This window comes from Meles meles, chromosome 1 (genome assembly GCF_922984935.1).
Source record: "Meles meles chromosome 1, mMelMel3.1 paternal haplotype, whole genome shotgun sequence".
In the NCBI taxonomy this organism is placed as follows: Eukaryota; Metazoa; Chordata; class Mammalia; order Carnivora; family Mustelidae; genus Meles; species Meles meles.
The window spans coordinates 178,728,034-178,742,515 of NC_060066.1; the positions used below are offsets into that span (position 1 = coordinate 178,728,034).

General features: G+C 41.7%; 1 protein-coding gene across 3 annotated transcripts in view; it reads left to right on the plus strand.

Annotated features, from left to right (window-relative positions):
* Positions 1–9,011: 9,011 nt before the first annotated feature.
* SPATA6 (spermatogenesis associated 6) overlaps positions 9,012–14,482 on the plus strand; it is a 140,585-nt gene continuing 135,114 nt past the window's right edge. For all 3 annotated transcript variants that reach the window (XM_045980552.1, XM_045980564.1, XM_045980556.1), the window contains exon 1: positions 9,012–9,212. In XM_045980552.1, coding sequence (XP_045836508.1) covers positions 9,162–9,212 — 51 coding nt within the window. In that variant the 5' untranslated portion in view covers positions 9,012–9,161. The remainder of the gene's footprint in view (positions 9,213–14,482) is intronic.

The following is a 14,482-nucleotide window of genomic DNA, read 5'->3' on the forward strand; positions in this document are numbered from 1 at the left end:
CTATGTCCTCCTGTGCAGCTTTGACAAAATGATGAGGACATTGAGAACACATAGGAAAATTTAGAGGCAATCATGGGCTGTGCAGAAAAGAGTTCCCTCCAATCCCCCATCCTGGCTGGCATGTGCTTTCGGTGGTAGAGTGTGACTGGATGAAGAACAGGACCAGCTCTGTCCAAAATCCAAAGGCTTTTTCTTCTTCTCGGTATCCACAATGCTGGGTGGCAGGGATTCAATAAATATTCCACGAAGGGAGAAGAGAGAGGCGTAGAGGGACATAGCAAAACTGAGATTGCTTTATTTTATAAAAGCCAGCTCCCCAAACCTTTCTGTGTCTTCATTTCAAAGGAATCTTCCACTTTTCTGTGTACGTGTTATTTGTCCTTCTGTCAGGCTCTAAGGAAGATGTGTTAGTCTATTTGTTCAAGGCCAATCCCTCCACCTATGCCTTCAGAGTCCCCTAGAACAGAGCTCCCATAATTTTCTTCCTGCTTCCGGGTTTCAGCCTCTAACTCTCTACTTCCTCTTTTTGCTCAGTCTATGACCATACTCAACCTTCCTCCATCCTTAAGATCACAGCCCCAGCCCTTGTCCACCACCTTCTGGACCATAGCCCTGTGTAACTGCCGTCTGCACACTTCCTTTCTTCTGTACCTAGTGTCTCTCCTGCCTTGTCATTCACGCATTAACAGAAACTTATCTAACAAAGGTCACCAATGACCAGGTTCCAAATCCATTAAGTACTTTCCATACTTATCTTACCCAACTCATAACCACATCGGGAACTGATGGTCATTGTGGAAATTCTTCTCTTCGTTGGCTTCCAAGACACTACACTCGGCTACTTGTTCTTGTGCCTATCCGTGTCTATCCCCTTCAGGGCTCAGAAGGTGATTTCTGGGAATGGAGGCTTTTGTACTCTAATTCCTCTCTCTTCCTTTCAAGGACAATAAAGTCACCCCATCTCTAGGCAGACTCTCCCATTTACAATGCTCAGGTTACCACACTGCAGCATAAGAGGACACTGTCCACTCCACTGTGCATCCCAGATGAGCAAGGGGGAATGCTGTGGGGAGTCCGAGCCATGTTGAAGCAGGACTGCAGAGAGCCAAGGCTGAGAAAGCCAGAAGAGAAAGGATGCCGTGAGGGAGTGCAGAGGAGAGAGTAAATGTGTTCTAAGCAGCCCCAAACTGTTCAGTGGATCACTGAGTGGAATCTTTAAGGAGGTGGATTTTGTCCCATTGTAAAAGAGAACTTCATAATACTCACAGTCATGGGGCAGTGGGAAAGGAGCCTCATTAACATGCCCTGCTAGCCCATAGGCCATCTTCATATGAATTAGGAAAAAATGTGCTTCTTCCTGGCCAGCAGCTGGGTGACAAATCCAGTCCTTGCTCACTACTTTGGGCAGGTGCCCTGGTGCAGAGGCTAACTCGCACTGTCTTATGCAGTAACTCCATGTAAGGCAGTGAGCTTTCTACCACTGGAAGCATTCAGCCAAGGACTGGAGAATCTGTTTTGGTTCTGTAGGGAATGAGCCTGCTTATAATTCTCTAACCTGGATTACCAAGATGTGCTAGAGTTAGAGAGGAGATGAAGGGAAGAAATAAATGGAGTATGAGGGGGAGAGATGGAGAGGCAGAGCAACGTGGAGTGGGGGAGAGAGGAGAGAGAAGGGAGGTGGAGGAGGGAGAGAGTCAAGGAGGCTGATGATTTTAAGCTTGTGTCCACACATGCCCAAATCCAGCTGCATCTTCCCTGTTCTATGAGCAAATAATTTCTAGCCGTGTCTGCCACAAGATGTGAATCCCTATCCTATTTTTTTTTTCCTGTCTTGTTTGCTGAGTCCCAAGTTTGTTTCAGGTGGTATCATGGTATGAGCCATAAGTCATCTATGCCAGTGGTTCTTGACCTGACTGCACAGTGGAATCCCCACCTTTATGGTTAAAATATATATTTAAATTTAAAATATATAATATAAATAATAAATATATATTTATACATGTATTGTATGTGAAGATATATAATAGTATGTATGATGTATACATATATAATTGTATGTATGATAATCAGAATACATTATATATGTGTGTGTGTGTATATATATATACATATATGTATATATATGTATATGCATATACATGTAATCAGAACTCTTGGGAATGAAGCCCAGGTATCTGTATTTTTAAAAATTTCCCCAGATGATTCCTGTTAGGATTGAGAACCACTGGTTCTCAGTTGTAAACATCCTTTTCCCATTTGTGAAATATTCTGCTTCTGGCCTCCCCTACAGCTGTAGGAGATCATGGGACCTAGAAACCGAAGTCTGTTGGGAGGCTTCTAGAAAGTTTTTATTTTTCTCTAAAAAGGGACAGGCATGACTTTCTAGTTTGTTGGTGCTGCCCTTTCTCCTTTTTCCTGATGTGAATGTGGACAGCCAGTCTGAAGACAATCAGCTTCACAAGGAAAAAAAAGCCCTAAAAACAGTGAAAGGACCTGGGCTTTCAAACCAGGTGAGCTTCAGCACTTCCCCCTGCCCAACATTCCTTCCTGCACCCCCCCACCCGTGCTCGGTCCTGACAACCTCTAGACTTCTGGGTATAAGAGATAATTAAATATCTTTATTTTTTAAGCCATTGGTAATTGAGTTTTCTGTTATTTGCAAGTAAAAGCAATTTATCTGGGTATATGTTCTTATGATGAAAGCTATTATGATTTTTTATCCCCTTGAATAAAGTACAGCTCATGCTAATGTTCAGAGTTCAGAAAGTGAGGGTTCCTAGAATGAAAATGTGCAATGGATTTGGGATCAATTTTTTTACTGGTTTTTTGGGCTGCCATAACAAAGTAGCACAGACTGAGAAGCTTAAACCACAGCAACTTCCTTTCTTAAAGTTTTGGTGGCTGTAAGTCCGGGATCAGCAGTTGCTTTCTCTTCAGGCCCTCCCCTCTCTCCTTAGCTTATGGGTGGCTGTCCTTTCTCTGTGGGGGTGTGTGTGTGTGTGTGTGTGTGTGTGTGTGTGTGTGTGCGCGCGTCCAAATCCCCTCTTTCTACAAGGACATCATTGGATTGATTAGGACTCACCCTAATGAATTTATTTAACTTTAACAACCTCTTTAAAGATCCTGCTTCCACATACAGTCTCATTTTGAGGTACTGGGGGGTTAAGACTTCAACAAACGAATTTTAGGGGACACAATTCAGTTCATAATACTGGTAATGAAAATTTGGCCAAGAATAGGCTATTTTCGGGACGCCTGGGTGGCTCAGTTGGTTAAGCGGCTGCCTTCGGCTCAGGTCATGACCCCAGCGTCCTGGGATCGAGTCCCACATCGGGCTCCGTGCTCGGAAGGGAGCCTGCTTCTCTCTGTCTCTGCCTGCCACTCTGTCTGCCTGTGCTAGCTCTCACTCTCTCTCTGACAAATAAATAAATAAAATCTTAAAAAAAAAAGAATAGGCTATTTTCACATCCATAAAGCTCTTTTCTTACCATAGAAAGCAGCATTCACAGTTCTGTAGAAAGTAGCATTCACAGTTCTGGGAATTGGGAGGTAGACATCTTTAGGAGGCCATTACTCAGTTTACCACAAATACTCCCTGTTCCAGGTGCTTACAGCTTATTAGTTATGGATAGAAATCAGTGGTACTTACATCGGAATCCCATTCTTCCCACAACGACTGCATGGATCCAATACCAAAAAAGGACCCCTCATTCAGAAATTCTTCCTCAGGACAGGTGTAGCTTATAGTCAAGGCAATGCTACTGGCCTTCTGGGGAGCCTTGTGCATAGGGTCCAGGCCCTTATTTTTCCTGAAATGGAGACCGTCCCCAGGTTAGAGCAATGCCCCATTCTGGCGGGCTCAGTTTGTAACTAGGGCTCAGAACTTTTACAGTATGTTCTCCTACTCCTTCCTCTTATTTTTCAAAAGCAAGCTGGCCTGTTACATTTCCATTTTCCTTAAGGCTGTTATACAAGAAATTGGAAATGACCCTCAATTGCTTATTATTTTCTCAAGCTTAATCAGAGGAATGGAAATCTAATTATTATTGACTGGGTTAGCATATCTTACATAGGGAGACAAGATTAATAAAACAAAACATTTCTTCTGAGTATGTCTTATTCTGGTTGCATAGTATATTTCAAGTCCAAACACTTTTCTAAGGAGTACAATTCATATAAGAAAACTCTACATAAGAAAATTCTTTTCCTTTAATTAAGGTATAGTTGACACAACATAAGAAAATTCTTATTACAGGATGGTTCCTGCTTGATCTTTTTACTTCAAAAAGATATTTTTATTTTTTTATTGTTTTGAAATTTTCTTAGGATTAACTTTAAGTGTCTTTTATTCCTATCAGAAAAATTTAAAGTCATTTTAAAGTCTTGTTTCTCCTTGTTTCTCTTAAACTTAAACTTAAATAAGCCCACAGTCAAGTGATAGAAGTTTAGAAATAGTTTTACTTTATAATATACAGGATCATCCTGAGAATCAATTTAAATGGCAGAAACAGGCTTTCAGGAACACACATATCTTTTCAAATGCAAGATCATAATGACATATTATACATAACATCTATTCTATTAATATGACAATCACTGTTGTTACATTTATTTGGTTGTATTGTTTCTTAAACTGATGGCCATTTTGTTACTGATAATATTAAAATAATAAATAAGGAGAGGTAGCATTTTATAGCAGGAGAAGGGCGGACTTCGGTTCAAATTCCTGGGGTACCAGGTACTATCTGTGTAAGTATGAGCATGTTAATTTACTCTGCAATTATTTCCTCATTTATTAAATGGGGATATATATACTTTTCTTGTAGAGGTGTTTAAGGTGTATAATAATCTATCTAAAGTACCTTGTACAACTCCTGATATTAAATGAACTGTCAACTGAACAGTTACTATGGCTGTTGTTATTGTTAATAGTCTTACGACTAATGAAGACACTGACTTTGTTGGAAATCAATTCCCTTATGGAGATTGAACATGGACGGAAGACAATAGAGATCTTTTTTTTTAATTTTTTTTAAGATTTTGTGTATTTATTTGACAGAGAGAGAGAGATCACAAGTAGGTGGAAAGGCAGGCAGAGAGAAAGAGGAGGAAGCAGGCTCCCCACTGAACAGAGCACCCTATGTGGGGCTTGATCCCAGGACCCTGGGATCATGACCTGAGCCAAAGGCAGAGGCTTTAACCCACTGAGCCACTCAGGTGCCCCGACAATAGAGATCTTTAAAAATGCCTCTAGCCTTCTGACCATTTGGCCAGGGAAAGTGGCCTCACTTTATAAATGCAAAGTAGATGTATAAAAGGAAAAAAAAAACACTCTAATTTATTCTCTCAAAGTATTCATCCAATGAGGTAGGATTTCTGGGAAGATTAAGAGCTTGCAATTTTTATTGGACTTATTTCCCATAAAGTTTCATAAAGGATGAAAGGAGGGGAAGTGCAGAAGCGTACTATTTCTGTTTTATCTGCAGCCTGTGATTATAAATCTTCCTGAGACATCATTAATTATAATGGTGCCCTTCACAATTTGGGCTGCAATTCGGGCCCATTAGAATTTTCACCCAAAATTTCATGGCTGGGGCTTAGTAATTGGCAACTGAGTTTTTGTATGAGGCTGAAACTTGAAGGCTATGACAGAGGGGAACACCTTTAAACTAGTTGCTATAGACTGAATGTTTGTGTTCCCTCCAAATTAATACATTGAAATCCTAATACTAATCCCCAATGTGGTGTTACTTGTGTGTAGGGCCCTGGAGCGGTAATTAGGTCATGAGGTTGGAGTCCTCATGAATGCAAATAGTGCACTTATAAAAGAGACCCCAATGAGCTTTCTCACTCTCTTCCCCTGTGTGAGGATAAAACACTAAAAGGGCCGTCTGCAACTCAGAAGAGGGTTCTCACCAGAGCTCAACTATGCTGCACCCTGATCTTGACTTCTAGCTCCAGAACTGTGAGAAATAAATTTCTATTATTTGTAAGTCACTATGGTGGCCATGGTGTTCTGTTAAATAGGCCACACTGACAAAGACACGTACTGTGCACAGAAAGCCTAGAAACCTATGAGGGGTTTGCCCAAAAGTTCAAGGCTAAGGGATGAACTTTATAAGCACAACGTGAGATCACCAGAGACTTGGCAGTTGGTGGCTTCTAAGGATTGGGAACAGAACAGAAGTGCTTAGGATCAGGCAGTACTGGGGGTACTGGGAGTACTGAACATTTCATAGTGGAGAGATCTTTTTAATACTTTGTATAATACTTCTGGAATCCAGCTGATACACCAGAAAAGTCTGCACTCTAGCAGAAAGAACAATATCCTAGAGTTAGACCTGCACTAGACCTGCCTGAACAAAGTCTACAACCAAGCTTGTTGTAGACAGAGTTTGGAAGAGACAGAGTTTGGAAGTTGAGTCCTACTAAGATAGATGGGCTTTAAGAACATCTTGGGCTTTCCACATATCTGCATTAGTGAAGTATATAACTAAGTCTGTTTAAGTTTAAGGTAATCACCCCATAATTAAACTGCCTGCTTAAATAAGAATCGACACTCTTCAGAGAAAGAACAGAATCCAGGTTCTTACAACGTATTATTCAAAATATCCAGTGTTCAATAAGAAAAATCACTAGACATACAAAGAAACAGGAAAATGCAATGCATAGTTATGAAAACATTCAATTAGTAGAAGCAGAACTTGACATGGCACAGATGTTGGGTATAACATATATAGCCTCAAGGCAGCTATTGTAAATATTTTCAAGGAAATAAAGAAGGATATATTCGAGAGGTAAAGGAAAATAGGGTCCTAATGAGTAACAAATAGGGAATATCAGTAGTCATGTGAAAACTAAAGAAAAGACCACATGGAAATTTTAGAACTGAATAAAACATTAAGTAAAATAAAAAATTCACTGAATGGTGGGAGTGTAGACTGGCAGGGCATTCTGGACAGCAACTTGGAACTTTTTGGTCAAACTAAGACTGTTCATACTCCATGACTTAATTTCTATTCTGCTCATCATATACCATATGGAAAATTTATAAAACTTAAGCATGAACTGGGGAAGATATTTGTTAACACATATAATAGATGAAGAATTAGTAGTCAGGATATATAAAGAACTCCTATAAATCAGTGTGAGAGAGAGAGTGAGCAAGGGAGCGTGACAGAAAGCAAGCAAGAGAAAAACAATCTAAAAAAAATATCAAGAGAACTAGTAGATAGTTCATAAAAAGAAAGTGGCAAGACTAATAAAACCAGGAAAAGGCGCTGAATCTCAAGAATAATAATAATAAGAGGCGCAAGACAAATCCACACTCAAATATACAAACATTAAAAACCTAAACAATACCAAATGTTGGCGAGGATGTAGGAAAATAACTCCTATGCCCTCCCAGCAGGAACATAAAATGGTTCAACTATTTTGGAAAATGGTGTGGCATTACCAATTAAAATCTCTCATGTACAAAACCTAATACCCAGTTAATCTACTCCCACTGGAGCATGTGCACACTAGTAGACATGTACTAGAAAGTTCATAACATTGTTAGTAATAGCTAAAAATGGAAACAGGGCCAGTGACCATCAATAGTAAAAAGAATAAATAAATATTCACTATACTGAGTACTATCCAACAATAAAAAACTTCAGCTACACAGCATTGATACTGGGTGAATTCCACAACGTAGTAGTAAGTAAGAGAAGCAAGTCACAGAAAAATACAAGTAGTATAATTTCATTTATATAACATCAGCAACAGGAAGCAAATTAAAAACATCTAGTTTAGAAATGTACACATAAGGGATGTCTGGGTGGCTCAGCTGGTTAAGCATCTGACTCTCGATTTTGGCTCAGGTTATGATCTAAGGGTTGTGAGATCAAGCCCCATGTCTGGCTCCATGCTGGGTTGGAGCCTGCTTAAGATTCTTTCTCTCCCTTTGCCTTTGCTCCCCCACCCCCACCAAATTAAAGAGACACATACATTAATAGCAAAAGTATTTAGAAAAGTAAGGGGATTAGTAAAACAAAAGTCAGGGGGTGGGAGAGTGGTTTCTCCCAGGGCAAGGAAGGCAAGCAATCGTTGGGGCATTTCTAAGGTGCTAGTAATGTTCTGTTTCTTAACCTGTGTATTAGTTGCACAGTTATTTGCTTTATTGTTTAAGATGAACATACTTTATACACTTTTCTATGTAAATGTATTTTACAATAAAAATTATTTTTAAAAAGACTGGATTGGACAATCTCTTAGATTCTTGTCATCTTTGATGGTTTATGGCCCAAGCCCTTCCCAAATGGATTTATTGCTGGCTCTGCATTGACAGTCAATTTAAGCAATGTACATTGAGTACATGTGAATACTCAGTGAATGGGGAAGCTTGAAGGGAGAGGGGGGACACACTAACAGAATCACAGAGTAGGAGACTAGGAAGAAGAACATGATCTAATTCACATCTCAGTTCTCAGGGAGGCCATAGATTTTACATGAAAGGTCCTGAGTTCCAGTCCTGGTTCTATCTTCTTCTGGGCAAACCTCTTCTCTAATCTTCAATTTCATCTCATGCTGGCTTTGTAAACTACTGTGAAATTCAAATGAATAATCAATAATAATTACTATTCTTTTACAGTTGGGGAAACTGAGGCTGCACTAGGCCTCTACTAGCCCAAGGTGCCATCGCCACCTTGGAACTCAGGGCTCCTGAGTCCAACTCCTTGACCTGGGCACTGTCCCACTACGCAAATGGTTAGCTATTCTCTCCTTTGTTTGGCTTTGAGCCCACGATTTGATGTCACAGAAGAAATACCCCGCCCCACCCCGCTCCTTCGGAAGCCACGCCTCCCCGCGTGGCACCGCCTCTGGCGTTCACCGAGCCCCGCCCCCGGCCTCTAGCCTAGGAGTGGCGGCTCCGGCGCTTCCCCGCCCCGCCTCTCTTCCGGCCCCGCCCCTCCTGGCTGCCATGACAACGAGTCCGCGCCCCGCGCACTGCTGCTTCTCGGGCGGGACCCAGGCTGGACCGCGGGCCCCGGCCTGGGGGCCACAGCTGCCACCGCCGCCGCCACCTCGTCTCCTCCCCGTCCCCGCCCCGCCCCGCGTCTCTTCGTCTCACTCGGGCCCGCGGCCGGGGTCCCTCCCCGCCGCCCCACCCCGCGCGGATGCCGAAGGTGAAAGCGCTGCAATGCGCCCTGGCGCTGGAGATCCGCTCTGTGAGTACGCGACCTCTGTGAGGTCGCGACCCCTCACCCCCCTGTCGCCTGGGTGTCGGCGAGCCTCCTGCATTTACTCGGGGTCGCCTCCCTTGTTCACCTCTTTGAACCCCGAGTCACCTCGAACCAACTTTACCCTCCGAATCATCCCTCGGGAGCCTTGTGGACCCGCGTCACCTCTGTCTCCTCCTACTTCAAAATCCTGAAGGCCCTCCTAACTCCAGCCACGCAGAGCTGTCTCCCCCCCCCTCCCCCCCCAGCCCCTTCCTGCCCTCCCACCTCGGCTCTCCTCGCTCTATCCCAGCTTCCAGTTTGGGTTCTATCAGATATTTTCCAGACCACTTCAGAAAGCCCCTCCTCTTCTGCCCCTAACTTTCCAGTGAATTGGGATGGAGGAGCTTCTCTTTAAATTCCTCTTCTCTGCTCCTGTTCTCTAAGAGTCCCGTTTCTCTCCGGTTGTCAAGGGAGACTTTTCTTCCCAAATCACTGCAGGCGGATTCTTTCAGACAAATTTCCAAGCTTCTGATTGGTGAAGGAGCCTTTGCTCGCAGTCTTCAATGTGGAATCCTCACACCCAGCAACCAAATTGTGTCAGTATCGCACAGAGCACTTTGCCATCTCCCCCAGGGCCAGCCCCTCAGAAACCATTTCGGGTCCCTGAATCCCTTATCCTTCTTGTCACTCCAAGATAGGCACCAACTTTTACAGAGAAACTGCTCATTCTCTGAACTTGCTGGAGAGGACCAGTAACAGTCACTCTCCAGACTTGTTCAATAGAATCCTGTCCCCAGACCTGCTGTGGAAATCCACCTGAGGCCTTGAGCCCCTATGTCCTAACTTAAGTGAGAGAGGTTGGACCTCTCCATGGCATGAGAAATCTGCATCCCTCTTAATCATTTCAGAAGATTCTTCCAATTGTTCTTAAACTCCCTCCTCTTCACTTTTTACAGACCCCTTTCATTCTTGTCTTCAGACAAAGCTCCAGCCTCTCTCTTCTAGAGGAAATCCCCAGAGAACCTTTCCATACCCCCATTTTAGATGTGCCAGCAGTTTGGAGCCAAAATTCCCCCATTCAGACCCTTTTCTCTCCTTCCACCTCTCCTAAGCCCTCTTATCTCTCAACTCTTTGATATCCCAGCAAAACTGGGGCAGGTATGTGTGTGTGAGGGTACTTCTGTATCCAACATCAAGCCTCTCTCTGAGTGCTGCCCCAAGAAGCTCTCCCTACTAATTCCTGCCGGTGGCTTCTCTCTCCACTTAACCCCGCCTTGACCATGCCCTCCCTGCTTTCCTGGCTGTCCTTCCTCACATTAGAATGAGGCCATTGTAACACAGTCCATTTACCTCCGTGGAGGTCACAAGATTGTTCTAGATCTTTTGTTAGGTCTTAGAGAAGGCAAGGCTGGGTAGGGCAGAGTGTGAGGCAGGGTGGAGGGGAAAAAATGTTTCTGGCACTCTTGGTTTATCTCTAAAGCCACAGAGATTTTACTCTGCTCTGTGGCGAGCTACAGTGCTCATCCCACAGCTGCCAAAGATTAGCAACTTCTTTGTAAAGTAAGATTCCTTTAGCCAGAGAATACGGGAAGCTTCCTAAAGGGCTTAGCCTGGAGCAGTTAGGTCAAACTCTTCCTCAGGCACGCCCTGCCTCACCAGACTTTTTTTCACTGGCTGCTGCTTCCTCCCCCCACCAGCCAATAGGGTTTAGCCGCCCAGTGAGTGCCGCTGCTTCCCCCACACTGCCACTAGACTCTTCCAGAGGAAGTACTTGGTTGTAACTGATTACTGCCGGAAAGAGTTGCAGAAATACTTTTGATTTCAGTACTTTCTTCCTCAGTGTTGATAGTACTGCAGAAAGTGACTTACTTTAGTACAATGGAGCTCTGTGTCCGTTGAAGCTGAAGAAACTTTGCAGGTGCAAACATTGCTGTTTAAGTCTTTTCAACAAACACTTGAGTCAGAAGTTTACAGTTCTAAGAATCTTAGCTGTCATTGAATTAAATTCCATTTCACAGGTGAGACTTAGCATGGCTAGTTATTTGTTTAGGTTTGCACAACTCTTTAGGGGCAGCTCTGCACCAAGAAGCTAAGTTTTCTGACCAGCAGAAAGCCTGTTAGATGGCTCTGATGTTGAGAAGGCTCAAAAAAGATCCATTAGCAACCAGACAAGTTAAGCAAGCTTGATTAATTTGGCCTTGATTGAATAGACGAATTATATGACCATAGATACTCTTAGCATCTTCTTTTAAATTTTAGTGTTTTTTCAATTTAATTTTTTATGTTTACATGGTATAAAAGTAAAAACCTACAAAATGATATATTCAGAGCAGTCACACATCCAGCTCTGTCTCTTCAAACTTATTTCCCATCCAACTCATCTGCTGTAGGGAAAGCTACTATGGACATTCATTCTTGTAAAACTCTTTCTGTGTGTATTGCCTTTTGAAGAGACCACGCTCAGATACAGAATATCCCATGTCATATTATTGCCTGAATTTTTTTCCCTTTGTGGTAATATTTAATTTGCTCCTGATTCCTGTTAACTGAAAATTAACTGTTTGGTCTCTGTGTGCCGTTGAAAGTGACACTCCATTCTCCTCCTCCGCCACCCCCTCCATGATTATGTTTTGCTGTGGTCTTGTATTGGTAGTAATCTCATGTTTAATACCATGGTAATATGAGAGCAAGAACATAGTAAACATGAAAGGCTTTAGTGTATAACACAACATTTTGTGTTGCTCCACAAAGCCTTATGACTTGAGTGGAAATATATTGCTAGGAAGAAAGTGTGACTTTTCTCAATGAATCTTTGGAGAAAGATATAATAGGCCAAGTAACTTGTTTTTCAAGAGCAGCAAAAGAATTACATCTCCTATCACTTACAGTTTTAATAGTTGATACGTCTTATCTGTGATATGAAAAAGTATTTTTGCTGCTGCTTCTCTCTTCTTTTTGTTAATAAGTAGTTCATTTTTCTTGAGATTATTTGGGAGAATGAAAAAAATCAGAAAGAGAAAAATAAAGCCTAGTGCCTGGGCAATGAAACCAGCCAATATGCCTTATCTGAATAGTGTCAGTTTGGAGTTACTTTAGATATATAATTCCTGGTTTTTCTTCTGTATACTCCCTTCACCTCTTTACCTTATCAAATTATTGATAACATTGGGGCAAACAGAACTGGGTCCTTTTTGATCCCTACTCATTTGAACATTTGTGATCCTTCTCCAGCTTTCCGTGGAGTGATGTTTCACAATTGTTTCTACAGTTAGTTCCCTTTGTACACCATCCTGGCCCGTTTTTCTTCTTCCCTTCCTAGAGGGGAGGCAATCAATGTCTTGAATTTGGAGTGTATTATTTTCATTCTGGTTTTGTATATTTACTGTATATTTGTGTATGTCTGTGTGCTATTGTATTATTGTTTTGTTTTAAAACTTTACGCAAGTGGTATTTTACTCTATGTGTCCTGCATACCTGTTTTTTCCAGTTCAGTTACCAAAATTTGTCAGTGTTGATTCTTGCAGATCAAGTCCATTTCCTTAATTGCTATATAATACTGTTTATTTTTATAATAGTGAATAATTATATTCTTTTTTGATAGACCTTTAAATGCCAGTGAAATTTGTTGGGCTACCTTTGTTTACCTTAGTGTTTAGGGCTCCTGCTGGTGTTTATTGTCTGGTATTCTGCACGACTTGAACGTCCTATTGAATGTGTAGGTGAAAACCTTCGTACAATTATTAGAGGTTAAGAATCTGTTGTATGTATAAACACAAAGTTTTTTGTTTTTTTTTTTGCAAGGTGATAAAATACATCGAATTTTCTAGGAATACAATTACAGTGTAAGTTGAGGAAAGAGTATACTTTGCTTTGTTTGAAACACTGCTAAGAGTTTACTTTTTTGGAAAATTGTGGCACCAGTGGCAGCACTGTTTGCGTTCGAGTTGCCAGTATGAGCACATGTCATTCTGGTTAAGAAACTGCCCATTTTACATAGATTACGTGTATAGATGCAAATGCTGTATCTTCTAGCTTAGTCCTGCCATGGCATTTACATATAAAAATAGATCTTTTATTATAAATTATTTCTGGGTTTTTTGTTTTGTTTTGTTTTTACTTAGGGCATTGGTTTAGTTTTTAGTCACATGTATAGTAAATTGCAAACTATCTGTTGTAAAGGAGGGAATACAGACCCAGTGTTCCAGGCACTAGATTTAGAAATGGAACTACAGAGGCTCAGGCGGTTGTGTTGGTTTCATAGGGCTACTATAGCGAATTTCCACAAATTCGAAGTCTTAAGACAACAGAAATTTATTTTCTCATACTTCTGGAGGGCAGAAGTCCAAAATACAAGTTCAGCAGGGCAACACTCCTTCAGAAAGCTCTGGAGGTGGGTAGGGGATGAAGGGCTGGGAGGTGAGGGGTAGGGAGTAGAGAGGTGGGAGGGGTGGGATTGGGATCCTTCCTTGTTCTTTCAGTTTCTGATGGCTCTAGGCATTTCTTGGTTTGTGGCTACATAACTTTAGTCTAATCCAAGAGGTTTCATTTTCTGTGAATGGCCAGTTTATATTCTTTGCCTTTAGGAATTCCAGTGTTTTTTTGTTTTTTGTTTTTTCTTCTTGTTGACTATTTCTTGGCTACTAACCTATCAGTTATATGTAATATAAATTTCAACGATCTAGTTGAACCTGATTTTTTCACTTTGTTTTTGCTGTCTTTAGCAAATACATTTTTCTTTCTTTTCTTTCTCACTGGGGAACAAATCAATGCTACTTATTTAAGTTAATTCTTTGTAGAACTGTATGTGCAGCAAGTATACTCACAAATCCGAAGTGTATAATCACCACCTGGATCAATAATTAGAATATCAGCACCCCACATTGCACTCTTGTGCTCCATCTCTCCCAGCCACCTCTTTTGTGCCCTCCTCTCCCAAAGGTAACCGCTATCAGGACTTCTATCACAATATAATTTGAATTCATGAAATCTCTTTCTCCACAGTATGAACTTTTTTTTTTATAAAGATTTTTATTTATTTATTTGACAGACAGAGATCACAAGTAGGCAGAGAGGCAGGCAGAGAGAGAGGAAGGGAAGCAGTCTCCCCGCTGAGCAGAGAGCCCGATGCGGGGCTCGATCCCAGGACCCCGCCATCATGACCTGAGCCGAAGGCAGAGGCTTTAACCCACTGAGCCACCCAGGCGCCCTAGTATGAACTTTTTTATGTCTAGTTTCTTTGTGAGAATTCAGCCCTGTCATCTTGTAAAACAATAGTT